General features: G+C 37.5%; 1 protein-coding gene across 2 annotated transcripts in view; it reads right to left on the bottom strand.

Moving 5' to 3' along the window:
- synpo (synaptopodin) overlaps positions 1-11,825 on the bottom strand; it is a 32,640-nt gene extending 20,815 nt beyond the window's left edge. The window contains exons 1-2 of one of the 2 annotated variants that reach the window (XM_088604604.1): positions 11,602-11,825; positions 1,947-3,857 (exon numbers count right to left, since the gene is read on the bottom strand). In XM_088604604.1, the coding sequence (XP_088460730.1) occupies positions 1,947-2,427 (481 nt within the window). In that variant the 5' untranslated portion in view covers positions 2,428-3,857; positions 11,602-11,825. The remainder of the gene's footprint in view (positions 1-1,946; positions 3,858-11,601) is intronic. The other variant, XM_088604605.1, reaches the window with a different exon arrangement.
- Between the last annotated feature and the right edge of the window lie 2,897 nt (positions 11,826-14,722).

The raw sequence follows: 14,722 nt of genomic DNA, 5'->3' as shown, positions 1-14,722 counted from the left end.
TTGTACATGGTCACCATGTTTAGATATTGCTGCTTAGGAATCTGTCCAGAGAACAAACAGCCAGATACATTTTGGGACTGAAAGGAATGTTCTACACTGGCAGGCTGAAGGTACTGAACCTTTTTAGTTTTGAACAGAGAAGACTATGAGGGGACTTGATAAAAGTATTCAAAACCCTCAAAGGCTCTGGCAAAATGAAGTCAGTAGAATGCTTTAAGATTAACAGTGAAACAGGAACCAGAGGACACAGGTGCACACTACAGTATGTGGAAGTGTGTTTTAAACAGAGAACTTCTTTACCCAGATGGCCGTGGGAGTACAATACAAGCAGCCCAGCGATGTGCTTGAAGCCAATACCTGGGCTTCTTTCAAGAAGTGGCTGGATCTATTAGCCACTAACTACCAAACAATTAATATGGGCCAAATGGCCTCTTCCTGTCAGTGACCTTTCTTACAAGTATGTTCTTTTCTTAGGTAACAATATCAAACTGTTTTGGTAAAAATAGATATTTTTTTCAAGTAACAGTAGATGCATGACTCAGTTTGGGTACCATATTGGATGTGCTGATGTTCCATTTAAGATCTTTGAGCTAATCTTTTCAGCATGCAAATGGGACCACCGCATATTTTCACTGAATTTCACTTGTAAAACCACTCTGCGAAAAGTGTTCAAATCTAGACATGACAAAAACAAGCCAGAGCATTCATATTATCCATTGTTCAAGCAGACAATTCATATTTCAATTAAACCCTCTCTGATTTTGTGATCAACAGATAGGGGCAAGTTCGAACATAAAACATTTGCTATGAGCTTTTTCATTTCAGTCAATTGCAATATCATTAGTTTCTTTGAAAGCTTTTGTTTTGAATTATGTCCAGCCATGCAATGGTCTCCTTGATAAGTTTTAAATAAAAATGTTGAGTGGGCTACACAAGACATTTACACAATTTTGCCAAGCGCAAGATCTTCCCGATGTATACGATTTATATACCAAATGATTACATATATGAGGCCTCCAGCAGAAGAGGAACCTGCAGGTTTTAAATATGTCTTTCAATTAGCAAGTGATAAATGGCTAGAAAACTGGTGATATCACTTCTGTCCAAAAAATAGTTAATTTTAATATGTCATTAAGTTCAGGCGCAATAAAAATCAAAGGACCATCAGACCACTGAGAACTGGAGCTGCCCTCCCGGATATAAAAGATAGTCAAATTAATACCTACATGTTCCCAGTCATGTTTTTTAATGTTCATCATTCAAGTGAATTACAAATGTTACTCAACAGTTTAGAAGACTACGAGCTGGATAATCTATCATAGTTCTTTCCTAGCAAATATCCTGAAAGGTCAGACATTTGTAGTCTAAGATGGTTTTATGAAGTATGGTGAGAACCCAAAAGCTTTTTTGAATGACGGCATTCATGTTTTATATTCTGTTTCTGACCGCAAGGAAACAGATGTTTTGCTAAGTCTCTTGAATTATTCCTTTTAATAGTTTGTGCCAGTCAAGTCAAAAATCTGTTTTCTTCATTTTTTTTCCTGTCTCTGTTCTTTTTAGTAGGATTAAAATTCTTTCTTTATGATGGGATAAAGCATTATACATGATGTCTATATTAACTGACATTAATGTTTGATGTCATTGTCCATATTCACTAGGAATGCCAATTAAATCTTTGTTAGTTTAAATCTTACAGATACCAGTAAAATGTACAAAACACATTCAGAAAGTATTTCTGAATTCAAAGTATTTTTCATATACAGATATCAAGTATTCTTTCCAACGTGTTTTCTTTTTTGTCATTTATCACCGTCATTATCACTAATTCTTGACTGCTGGACAAATGCATATCAGCGGAATATAACAGTCTGACCAGTTTCAATACTGAAACAGTCAGGTCAGTTTCAGAACTGAACAGATTTCTAAAAGAATAAAGGCATATTTACTTGTTTTTCGTCCTTGTTGATTGGTGCTGGCATTGACCACTGGTTTCACCTTTACCGCCTTCCACTCCTGGTCCTGAATCTCCTCATCTCTGTTGCTCCCCCCTTCTTTCCAGGGTGGCTCTGTTACAGCCAGTGGCCTCTGTCTCTCTTGGCTGGGCTTCTTGGTCCAGCCTGCCGCTGCAGAACTGGGACCAGTCCAGCTCATTCCTCTCCTGATGGTTTGGTTCACTTTCTTGTCCTGCTCCACCTCTTTGTGTTGACTCAGTGCTGTTGAAGACCAGGTGGTGGTTTGTGGTAGTCCTTGGTTTTGCACGGTTTTATTCACATCAGGTTCTGAAGCAGGACTCTCTGTATCCCCAGATAGGCCGTAGCCTTGTAGAGGGACGCTGGGTTTTAAACTACCACCACTCTCTTTGCAAACGTCCCCAGCTTGAGCAGGAGACCCTCCAGCAACATCAGGATGCACATCAATTTTCAACATTATGGAGTTCTTTGGTCTTCAGTTTATAAAAAATGAATTGTTCTGTTTATGGCCGATTTCTTCTCTCTGGCTCCCGTTAAAGAGTGTTTGATAATGGAACAACAACAAGAAGAAGATGAATGCTAAGAATACTTTCACATCATCATGTGCTGTTTTTGTTTAAATCTAAGAAGACCTCCCCTTAAATCCCAGAGAGGGTAGTTTGGAACAGTTCCCACAAAAAATATTGCCATCAGAATTGCTTAACATTGAGTGTGCTCTACTTTGGTTCCTGTAAAGGCCAAACTAGTTCCACTTTATTTGCTTAAAACAGTGCTGAATGTCCCAAATACAGGATGTTTTTGACCATCATGTCTTAATCCGGTAGCAGGCACTTTCATAAACATAAATCTGGCCTCTATTGGAAAGTCTCCTGGGTAGATTATCTTTCTTGCTGCGTACAGAGTAAGAATGAACTGCTAGCTCCAGTAAATGTTAGGAACTTCTCATTACACTTTAAACAAACCACAACAATGTTTTAGAACTTCCTCTGTTGCTGTTTTTGGTGTGTACATGTCTGAGTGTATACTGAAGTTAGAAAGGTCATTTTGAAGCCTTCCAGATTTGTTTCTTTTGCCGTTGGTTGAAGGCCACAGCAGGCCTTCACATAAAATGAGCAAACAAATTTGCTTCCTATCCTTGTTTCAAAACTTTTTGTAAAGTTTGAATACAGATATTTTTCTTTGTTCACTTTCTATAAATAAGTGTTTTTATGTTAGTATTTTCTTAATAAAACTGGCAATTACTTCTGGCTGCGAGTCAAGGAAAACAGACTTTGAGGAGCTGAAAAAAAAGAGTATCTTTAGCCTTATTAGTGTCTTTCAGGATCTTAGAAACAGTCCCAGGAGATAAAGGAGACTGTAGTGGTCACATCAACATTTTCAATACGCCAGTGCTTAAGTGCTTAAAATATTTTGTAATTATAATTTTAGTGAAGATAAATGCAGACAATCATTTTAATTTCGATAAACTATGATTTTGTTCTTGCTGGGTTTATGTGTGATTTCTATGATCTATTCACTTCAAGCGCAATTCTGATTCCATGGGTCACTTTTAACTCCTCTGTTGTCCTGAAATGCATGTTAAACCGTTTACTTTCCTGTAAACAAGTGGAGGGATCGATACTTCTCAAAACCTCCAGGTCGAGGCCAATGAAAGGGTGGCAGTCACTGTGAAGTTATTTGGTCTGGTTTTGTTTTGCTGAATGTCTTTCTTCTTGTTTTCCGCTGTTTTTTTGTGCTCTGTGGCTTTTCTAATAGACTCTTGTGAAGACTGTCCCCAGATGGTGTGAGGGGAATTAAAAAGTCCGAGCTCTGGGGACTGGTTGTTGTTTTGGTACACCCGGCCTGCACTCTGTTGTGTAATTCCACTGACTCCCACTTAGCAGCTACCTGTAAACGAAAATAAGAGAGAAGTTGGTCCCTGCTGAGGTATGTTTTGCTAAATTTTTAAAATTAATTTTTGAAGCCGATACCCTAGCTTCCTTCATGAAATGCCTGAATGAGGTACTCGGAACAATAAGCTACTGTACTAAATACCAACTGGGCCAGATGGGCTAAATGACCTTATCTAAGAGCCAACAATCATTTCTTAATCTTATGAAGAAAAAGTAGCAGTTTTTGAAATGAAATGTTTTAGAATACAGTTGCAGTCTAAATTTTCATTTTTCATTTCCCCAATGAGGAGTGAATAGTTAAACTGGTCAGTGTTTATTTTTGTTCATATTTAAATGTTATAGAGGAATAGGATTTCACCTTAATGTTTCAGAAAATAGTTAATTTTGAAGCATACATCAACTTAGAGTTTTTTTTAATAATACAACAAGTATATCTTAATATATTAAGAAAGCTATAATTCAGCTTCCTTCTGTAGAGACATTGTATGAGAATGAAACTGAAAACATACTAATAAAATGACTTAATTAGTGCAAATATGTAAGAGCTCTGAAATTGTTTAATTTCCTTGTTTTCTGCTGGGACCCACGAAAGAGGAGATGTTGTATTTAACAATGCTATCTCAATGCTTAAAAAAGAAAACATTCGCCAAAGGGAGTGACCGGAGTTTCCCGTAAGTTAGTTCTAGCAAGACAACACATTAAGTCCTTCTACCAATTACTTTTCAAGCACAGTGATATATCTAAATTAACAGTCCGCACATACTTTGTCAAAAAGAAAAGGGAGGGACGTTTCCTACGAAGACTGTGGTCTCTCTGTCCTTCTAATATGGTTAAGATTATTTTTAATGAACCCTTCCCCCTGCCAAATAGCACTAATCTCCTCCTACACAAATATTTTTGGCTGGAATACATCAGTTTTACAGCTGAGAAGTCTTCAAACAAAGAGTCAGTTGAGCCACTCTTTTACTATTTGAAGATGTCACACGTTTGCAGGATAACAGAACTGAGAGGGATGGTTAAGTGCTTCAAAACCCGATATACTGTAACCTTGATGAACTAACTTCCAGTTTTACAGACTGAAAGGAAGAAGGACCATGAGCAGGGAAAAAGCTACTGTAGCAACTGTTTTAATATAATGTGCAAAGAAGAAAATCCGTTAAACGTCTTTAATGTTTTCTAATGTTTAGGAAGGGAATAACCAATTTGACATGAACATGTCTGATTAATTTTAGAACAAGACAGTTACGGTTTCCACATTGCAGAATAAAAACACAGCTTTCCAAATTATTAATTTATGACATTGTCGGGTAAAAAAAAAAAGACTTGATAAGTGGTCAGATGACTGATAGTGGGGATCGCGTAACATTTGGCTGCCATCTGGCTGCCTCTTCACAACAAAGCAAGTTTTAGATGACGAGAAGTGGTTTTCATTAATAAAAAAGGCATTTAAGGTTATGGAATTTTTTGGAGCTCCAGACTGGTGACCTTGGTCAAACAATGACAGGATGGAACTGACAACTTTAGCTATTTTGCAGACTGTGTAATCAACTAAGGAAGCATACAAGAACCTAAGAAAGACTGTGAATGAGAGGAGGCTATTCAGTCAGACTCTCTTTTGGTAACTAGTAACTAATTTGAGGGTACCTTCTGGATGTTTCTTTTCTAGAGAATCAGCTTCAGCTACTGGCTATGGAGCGTGTTCTGGTATCACCATCATTTTTGTAAAGTGCTTTCTTTTCTCGTGAATGTGTTTTGGTGGAAGAATTGAATACTAACTAATTTAGTGTAGGCACGCTTTCACATTGAATTTGTGAGTTTTGCTCATGTGAGAAGAACAAAATCTCAAAAAGAACGGTGAGAGATAAATGCCAACTAAACTCCCATTATTCACAAAGTAGCCTCTTAAGCACACATCTTCCTTCCACTTGAGACTGCTCACGTATTCTAAAGTACATCCCAAAAATGTCAAAAGCTACCAACTGGTTGGGTACCACAAACACGCTCTTACACAAGGTAGCCACTGGTTCACCTCCAGTGGATGCCGAACCCAAGGCTTTGTGAAAACAGACATGCTAGTCAAACCCAGCACTCAGTTATTCCGTTTAGTGTCTTCCTCAAGAATGGGATCCTGTTTCACTAATGCTGTTTGAGCATCAGATGCCATTTGAAAGCCGGGCTCTGACTGAGGGGATTGCTGGTTCTGTTGACGTAATTTGGACCACTTCCCACAAATTTCCGACCCACCGCCTGCAATGCCCAATGTTGTATCCGGAGCCAGATTCCTCTCCGCTGTGTTCCAGTAGCTTTAATCACAGATCACTGTCTCTGCTGAGTCTGATGCTCTAGCTTGCCTAATTGCTACATGTTCTGGCACATTATGATGACTGAATCAATAACAGACTCAGCCTTCCCGGAAAAGCACGATTTAAATGGACAAGATCTATTTTATTTTACATATCTAGACATTGTGGGGAGCTCAGTAGAAGAGTATCACTTACAGACTTTGTTTATTTGAAGGTAATCAGGGATTTGTGTATTGTTTAAACACACAAGGAATGCTTTTCAACAGTCAGGAAATAAAACATTCTGACAGTCAGATTAGAGCATCACGACTTATACTAAAAATATGTCATTGACAATTTCCTTTTGGATACTTGAAAGTTTAAATGCGACCTTAGATTAAATGAATTCTCAATGCTCTCGGTGGTGGGTATTAGCAACAGAGGACTGCGTTTCTACTTGTTTTTGGCAAGCGAATCTAAAACAAGGGTGTTGTCTCAATTACATCAAATTAATGTGCGTAAATAATGAATGAGTAGCTCATGAGCAAACCTTGTAGTCATTCTTAAGATATTTTGAATTTCTTGATTTTTTCATCTACAGAGTATGCAGAAATCCCTCAGCTTTGTAGTACAGCTACAGAATTAGTATGTTTCTTCTATGTTTTAATGTGGAATTCCTGTCCACTGTTTGTCTTGGCAGCATTATCAACCTCAAAAACTTAAAATGATTCTTTAAAAAATAGGAGTTTGGTGTCTGTGTACAAAAGGGCAGGAGGACCTCAAAAATGACTGTTTGGGCTGCATCTATAAAAGGGCAGAAAACCCTATTGAGCAGGCCAATTGAAGAGAGACATCAATTTAAGTGACCTCTGTTCTCAATGTACTTTACTTTACTGTATGTCAATTTGGCTTATATAAAGTGATGACTGAGAGATAATGTTTTTCCTGTTTCATATGAAATGTGAATATGAAAACAGTGATATACTGTTGGAATGAAAAAAAATAGCACGCTGATCGATATTCTTGTATCTCACACAGACTTTGCAATGTACAATACATTCAAAATACCCTGATAAAAATTCAGGATTGTTCCTTCAGCTACATTTTTAGTGGCAAAATAGAAAAGTCATGTATATCGTTTTTTACATTGCAGCATCAGAAAAGTTTGCATTATGCATGTCTGTAAGAGAAAAACGTAAAGTCCTCCCATATTAACCAGCTGTAATAGGAGAAAAGAAAGCTTAAAACTCACATTCCTTGTTCTGACCTCTACTCCTAGACACAAAATATTTCATATTTGTAGCCCTACTCAAAGCAGAGAGCAGCACAATAACTGGATGTGATACAACCATGGTTTCTTCAAGAACCATGTCAAATCTTAGTTAAAATATCCCTGCCAGAGGCAAAAGTTAGCAAGTGTGTCTGTCAGAACTCAATTCTAGCTCATAGCTGATTGCAAAGTAGGTTTATTAATTGCACTTCCTTTGTTTTTAAAACATGGTAGTAGTGATTACTGTGCATATGGAACCTCTTATTTAGATCACAAAATTGACCAACCTGGACAGAGAGGCCTTTATATTCATACACTAAGAAGTAGTAAAAAGGAATCATTTGAAATCCATAGTTTTAGATAAAAAATTGCCCTGAACGGGGTGTCTGGAGCAAGACCATATCTTTTTTCAGTTTTCATCACTTGGTGGGTATTTGAAGACAAATGGGAAGCTCATACTGTACTTCTTGTCATGAAGACTTTGAAAGCTCCATGTTATGACTTTTAATTAGCCACCGTATGTCTAAAAATGCAGTTTCTGTTCTTAGTTGTGATGGGCATTTTCCATATGCCATTCAGCAAAAATGTGTTTGTACTGATAGCAGAAGGTGTGTGGAAAATCTTTTCATGACACACATTTCTTTCTCTTTGGAAACAAAAACATGCTTTAAAAGTAATTTGAGCAGTAGCTTCAACAATTACATTTAAGTGCTCCCTTAACTTTCACTTTTTACATTCAAGACTGTCCTGCCCATCAGAAAGGTGTAACTAATGCTTTGCAGTTTATTGCGATTCGGAAATACCATTCAGAGGAGTCGGGCTTGTCTCTGCCTGTTGAATACCTCACTGTCGCAGCTGTGCAGAGCCAAGACATCAGGGTCTTGTTAAATACATCCACCCAGCCTCCTCCTGACACCCTATAGCCCACACTGCCACAGCTGACTCACTCTGCAAACAAAGAGGCTGTTTCACCTTTTTTTCCAGAGAAACATCACTATGCACATACACTCACACAATAGCTTTCACACAGGCGTTGAAAAGCTGCAAATCTGCAAAGTGTACCGAAGCAAGACTGTGAAAAATGGGCGCTATGTTTGGACAAGTTGTCAGGTTAAGAAGCTTTTTGATTTCCCAGGGATAAACATTAAAAAGGTGTCATTTCTAATGATCAATTAATCTTTATTCCTTTAGCTCATATGACCCATCCTAGACAGGCTCTAACTCCTAACTCTGGCCTGAAAAGGATACTAAAGGAACAGTGTCAATGAACATTAAGGCAACTGGGTTTGCACATACTAAAGCAAACTCACCACAAGTGAAAAGGTAATGAGAGTTGGTAAGGAGTATAACACCACACAACTGTATGTCCAAAAATACAGGATGGGCTAAATGACATGTACCAATTTGAAACACCTCTTATACTAACATACACAGATTTCCAGATCCTTATAGCTTTAAATACTGGGGGATAGCAACAGAACAGTATATTACATTTTAACTCCGTATACTATACAGTATGTGTTAACTCCACATATGTTATATATTGCTGGAATTTAAGATAGCATATTAATAATGACGTTGTGTAAACTCCATCATTTCAAACAAACAAAGCAAACGACAAAAATGTCCCAGCAAAGGAAAGAAGGAAATCATTAAAATTACAGATGTAATTGACATGATGTCGATGTCTAATGTCTATCAGATGAATTGCTGACGAAAATGTAATCTCAGTTGTTGCAGCACTGAGGTTGTTCTTAAGTGGTTGTTGTTTATGTGAATGATGAGCTTGTTCTAAATTAGTCTAATTATTGCATGCACAATATAATTAATTAAGATGGAATTAATAATATCATAATGAGTTAAATGGTACATTATGACTCATATTTCATCAGATTATGTACATGCTGTGTCCTTTCAAAAGTTTCTGTAATTTTTTAAAACAATCATGCACAGTACTTTGCACAATGTCATGGTTATCATGCCTTTAATTGATGTTTCCTAGTGCAATTAACATGCTCTCCAAAAATATTATCACATGTATGTTTTCTCTTCTTTTTTGGCCTTGTCTTGTTTCTCTAATAGGCCATTGAAGAAATCACTTTAATGTTTTTAAAGAGGATGGACCCAATCCCGATGAAACAAAGCCCCATTCAGACCTTTGAGGACTTGAAAATCATTTGGCACTCAGTGGCAAATCTGACAGGTATTGCTTAGCTAATTCTTCACAGGCTGTGGCAGCAGACATGCTTCAGCTTGTGGTGTTTGATGACAGAGTTCCAAAGAGCACATTAACAGTTACAGCTTTGGAAAGCTTCACGAATTTCTTTTGAGCTAATTTTCTGGGGAGAGTCACAATGTAACCTGTTATTTATTTGAACTTCAACTGATGAAAATTGAAATGAACCACACATTTCCTGTGGTGGATTTTCCACCAGTTCACATGAGTAAATCCCAAGGTGAGAATGCAATGTACAGTACTTTTCCCAACTGTCAAGGTACTGTACTAGTTGTTTCTAAAACCTCTTTTTACTCCGTCTCCCTGAAACACTTTTCCCAACACTTTCCATTTGCTGTTGCTGGTATTATTTTCTCTAGCATTGGAACACACGGAAAAAAAACTTCATTGCACTACTTTTGTAAAATATCTGATATGTCGGACAGCTTTTTCACCACAAAGGCATAGATCCTCTGTGATCCTCTCTCTTGGCAACTAGCTCCTTTCAATTATATCTATCCTTATGGGATTACACAAACAGACCAAAGTGCTTTGCAAGATCCACTCACCCCGATATTATTGTTGACTACCCAGAAATATCAACGTCTTTACAAAAATGAAATCTAATACCTATTTCCAACATTTAATCCTAGATTGTTTGTGTCTGTGGTAAGTGCAAATAAGCAATTAGCAAATGATTAACTGCATACAGTACAGTACCTGTATATAAAGATTTAAATTTCCAGACTATGTTTTGTATACTGTGGACGGTGGGTGTTTTCTGTTTTCTATTTTATTCAATAGATGTGATTGAAATTATTTCCTAATACACATCTAATGATGCTACTGTATTATACTCTGTATCCACAAAGGTAGTAAATAATATATGAGTTATACCCATCAAATGGCCTTTTACATCTGATACACCATCTGCTGTTTCAGTGCAGTGTTTAATTACAAATGCACAAAGACATTGCAAATGGTCAGTAAAAGGTAGCCTTTCCTGTTACAGTAGCCATCACCACAAAACAGGCTGAAAGGGCTTCTGTTGCTCAGTCTCAAGTTTAAAAACTTACTCTCTTTCTTATAGGTAACTCTACAGCCTTACAATGTTACTATTTTTTACTTATGTGAAAATTATGTTAAGACAATCATGCTTATTTCTGAGTATTCATGCATAAGTTTAAAAATAGCTTGCACATTAATAAATTGTATATTAGCTGATAATTAAATGAATTGAAATGAATTAAAAATGTATTTCTGTTGCATTTTGCCATTAACTAATTCAATAATATGGAGGTTTCTCTGTAGATGTCTACTCCTAAGTTGGTTTACATACTCTCAAGTCCCGTGGCTCTGACTTTCAAAGCTTGATGAATTACTTTGAGGACCTCTTCCTGAGTGGAGCTCTGGAAATAATTAAGTAAATCATAACAGCTTGTGTTTATTGCCTTAACTTTAACGTGCCTTTGCTGAGATGTGATTTACAGATTAAGGTTGAATGCATAACTTTGCAAAAGTCACTGTGATACATGCATTTTGCAAGCAGTCACACTTCCCACTCATAAACTAACCCATGCTTGACTTTGTAGAATTTTTAAAGCTGTTTACCAAACAACTACTACTTTGTTTAACATATTTCAACAAAAGATGTTCACTGTCACCAAATATAGTCTGAACTCTACCTAAACTACTTGACAAAACAAGTACATTTCATTAGAGAAAAATATATATTTTTTTCCTTTGCACTTCTATTGCATTATTTTGATATGTAAACATTACTCTTTGACAAAAAAAAAAGCTCTTAAAAATCCTTATGTTTTTAAACGCCTTGCCTTGGGACTAAAACGCCTTGTGTGTAGTCTTTCTTTGTCCCCCACGATTGAGAGCAATTGTTAGTTAACGCTGCTGGCAGCCCCTGCACCTTTTATTACCTGCACTCAGAGAAAACATTTGCACAAAGTCTACCCACCTACATGCTGAAGTCGTCTGCCATTGCTGTTTCAGCACACAAATGCTGGTTTTTCATTCAGACCTGGTCTCAGGTCTCAGGTCTCACATCTCGCAGCAGGACAGTTCACCTGGACTCCTGACTGAAAGCTGCGTGCAGTAGCAGGGTCGTCCAGCTCCTGTTATCTGCACACACCTCTATCTCTCTCCTTCTCAGTTTCTGTCTCCTGCTCCTCTCTCTCTGGTACATTCAATCCCTTTCTCCTGAGACACAGACACAGGGAAAGGGGGTGTGGAAGCTGCAGTACTTGGAACACAGAAGGCCCTTTGTTTTCCTTCATATGGTTTACTTCAAGCACACTGAAAGCATTATGCCGCTATATATTTTCATATTTAAAACCTATATGATTTGGAAATAAATAGGCTCCCTTTTCACAGTACCATCCATCTTCTTAACATACTCACTGTTGTATATTTATACAAAGAGTATAAGATAAATACATACAAAGGTACCCACATGCTAAGCCTGAAAAGGCTTTTACTGTTATCATCTACCATATGAGTGATGAACAGCAGACCACCAGGAGATAGAATTAATAAATAAGGTCTGAAAACTTTGGAGAAAAAAATGTGTTTAGCTGGGAAAACTGGGAAGAATTTCCCTGCACTTCTATCCAGATTTACAGTGTAATATATAGCCAAGCTGTTGCTTCACATCCTAGATATGATGTGAACCCCAGTTCCCTTGACTCCAGCATAAACACATAACCTTTGCCTAAGCCAAAAGACCCAGCCCAGTCCAAAAAAGAAACAGCCAGCAACAATCATAACAATGGGACCAACCACATCAGAGGAGACGAGACTTACCTGTAGGTTCTGGGAGGCTTTGAAACTTGAGTCCATGAACTTCCCAGTTGGACTCAAGCTGGAGGTAAAAGGTAACTTCCCACATCTTGTTTTGTATTTGTAATCAGTATTGTCAGCGTGATTAGAATGTTTCCTCATTTCAGAAACCTGTACACCCTTAGGTGGTCTGAATAAACAAATTATTTGCAAATATTAAGAAAATATGTATACCATTTGGAGGAAATGCCAGTGCAATATTAAATAAATCAATAAAAGCCATACCTAACAATGCAGCGGTTTGGAAAAGGAACTAGACTGCACATTATTTAAGGTTTACTCATTCAGGAACCAAACGATACAGAATATGTATTATATTTTGTAATCAACTTGTCAGAATTTTGACATAAGAACTTCTTGATGGTTATTATGTGGAAAGAAAACAAATATTGGCATAACATTTCAAAAGAGATGGTGTGCAGGTTGTTAGGATTTTCAGCTGTAGCTCTGTGGCATTGACCAATGAATGAACAGCTGTAACAAACTATTGATTTGGAACTGCCTGCTTGAAAGTCCTTTTTGAAAAATTAGAATTAACAGCTGGTTCAAAAGATACATTCCAATGAAAGGCTTTGCTATTTTCACCATATTCAATAAACAGAATAGCTCGGTGAGTCTGCAATGGAAAGTATTGGGGAATTTGGCTGTTGCAAAGCACTGACCAGATGGTTTGAGTGCATCTTTGGCTTTCTGATCTCTCCTCGTGTCAGTAGGTTGGTTTAGACACAACTGCATACGTTCCGTATCAGCAGAAGCAAAGGAATCACTGTTCATGGCAACAGCAGTGGTGAGCAGTTCAAAGGTCTTTATGCCATCTTATCCTGCTGCTGTGACCAATTGTGGATTGTAAGAATTACAGGTCATGGCACACAATTTACGTCCTGTTCTCAGGTGCAAACCTGCAATGAAAGCCAAGTGTGTAACTGAAGATCTGGGAGCCTCTCTGAAGTCCACAGGGGACTCATTCATAAAAAGTGGCCTTTGACAAAAAACTAATGATTGCCTGATTTCCCGTGTCCAACAAGGTGCTTAGTAAACTCCACTGGGTAATTTTCTTAAGGATTGTGGACACTTTGACCCCAGCTTGGTCATGGATTTTTAAACAAGCTATGCCTTCTTAGGTTTATTACGTTTTGTTTCCACACTATAACAAGCTTAGTTTTTGATGATCAGAGTCTCATTGATCTCTAGGATTTGTTCCTCATGTGATACAAAATTCTGTATTTGCTGAGGTTATCTGCCTCTGACCACTTTTATAGGCTACATAATATTATTTGACAAGATAACTTATCTGGTTTATTTGCTTCACAAAGACTAAAAAAAGGTGGTCCTAAGACTTTACTGCTGAATTGGTGATTCTTTAATCATTTGAGGTTTTCTGTTAATTGCAAAATAAACTAGAACTAATCGATCATGTTATCCAAAGGCCATTATGTGTTTATCTGTACAGTGAATATATTGTGCTCACTAGAACAAAACTTTATATACCATTCTTAATATTGTAGAGCTAATAAGCATTTAATTACAATAATGCAAACATTTCAATGACTTTCCCCTTAAAAACAGGCGTCTCCTTCTCTTGCTCATAACCAGACTTAGCTGTTTGGGTTATTGCAAACTGGTGCTGCTTCCACTGATAATAATCAGCTCTTAATTCCAGCTATCGTGACTCTCCGAAGGAGAACCGTGTGTGGGAGAGAGAACCAGAGGAAATGTCAGCAGACATTCCATCAAAACTGGGCTTTTGTTCTTGGAGTTTGATGGCATTTTTATGGAGATCTGGATTGCATCTCCCATCTCACTGACTCAGCTTTACTCCAGACAAAGTAGCATCATGGTGCAGACGAGGTTATGATTATGAGCTCCACTTGATTTTTGCCACTTTTCATCTAGCCATGGGATGTTTTCTAGAGAAAGATGAAAGAGCTCATGGAAGCTGGCAGGGAAAGTTCACTTGATTAAATTCTTGTCTTTGCAGGTGCACTGGCTTTTGATGCACAGTGTGTTGCATCAAGAGCTTTAAACCTTATTGCAATAGAAAAAGAAGTGTTAAACCTATTGTCCTGGTTAAAGTCTACCCTTTACTTGCACAATTTAACCTCACTAAAATTCCATCTTAATCAACTGATGAAGTAGCTTCTCCTGATCTACTGCAAGGTGGGGCTGTTGGTACTGTCTTGCATCACCCGGGTTTTCATTTTATTGATGGAATAACTTGTTACCCTCCTACATGTAAAGTG

Source organism: Lepisosteus platostomus, chromosome 13 (assembly GCF_059453375.1).
Source record: "Lepisosteus platostomus isolate fLepPlt1 chromosome 13, fLepPlt1.hap1, whole genome shotgun sequence".
In the NCBI taxonomy this organism is placed as follows: domain Eukaryota; kingdom Metazoa; phylum Chordata; class Actinopteri; order Semionotiformes; family Lepisosteidae; genus Lepisosteus; species Lepisosteus platostomus.
This window is presented reverse-complemented; position numbering and strand designations above follow the sequence as displayed.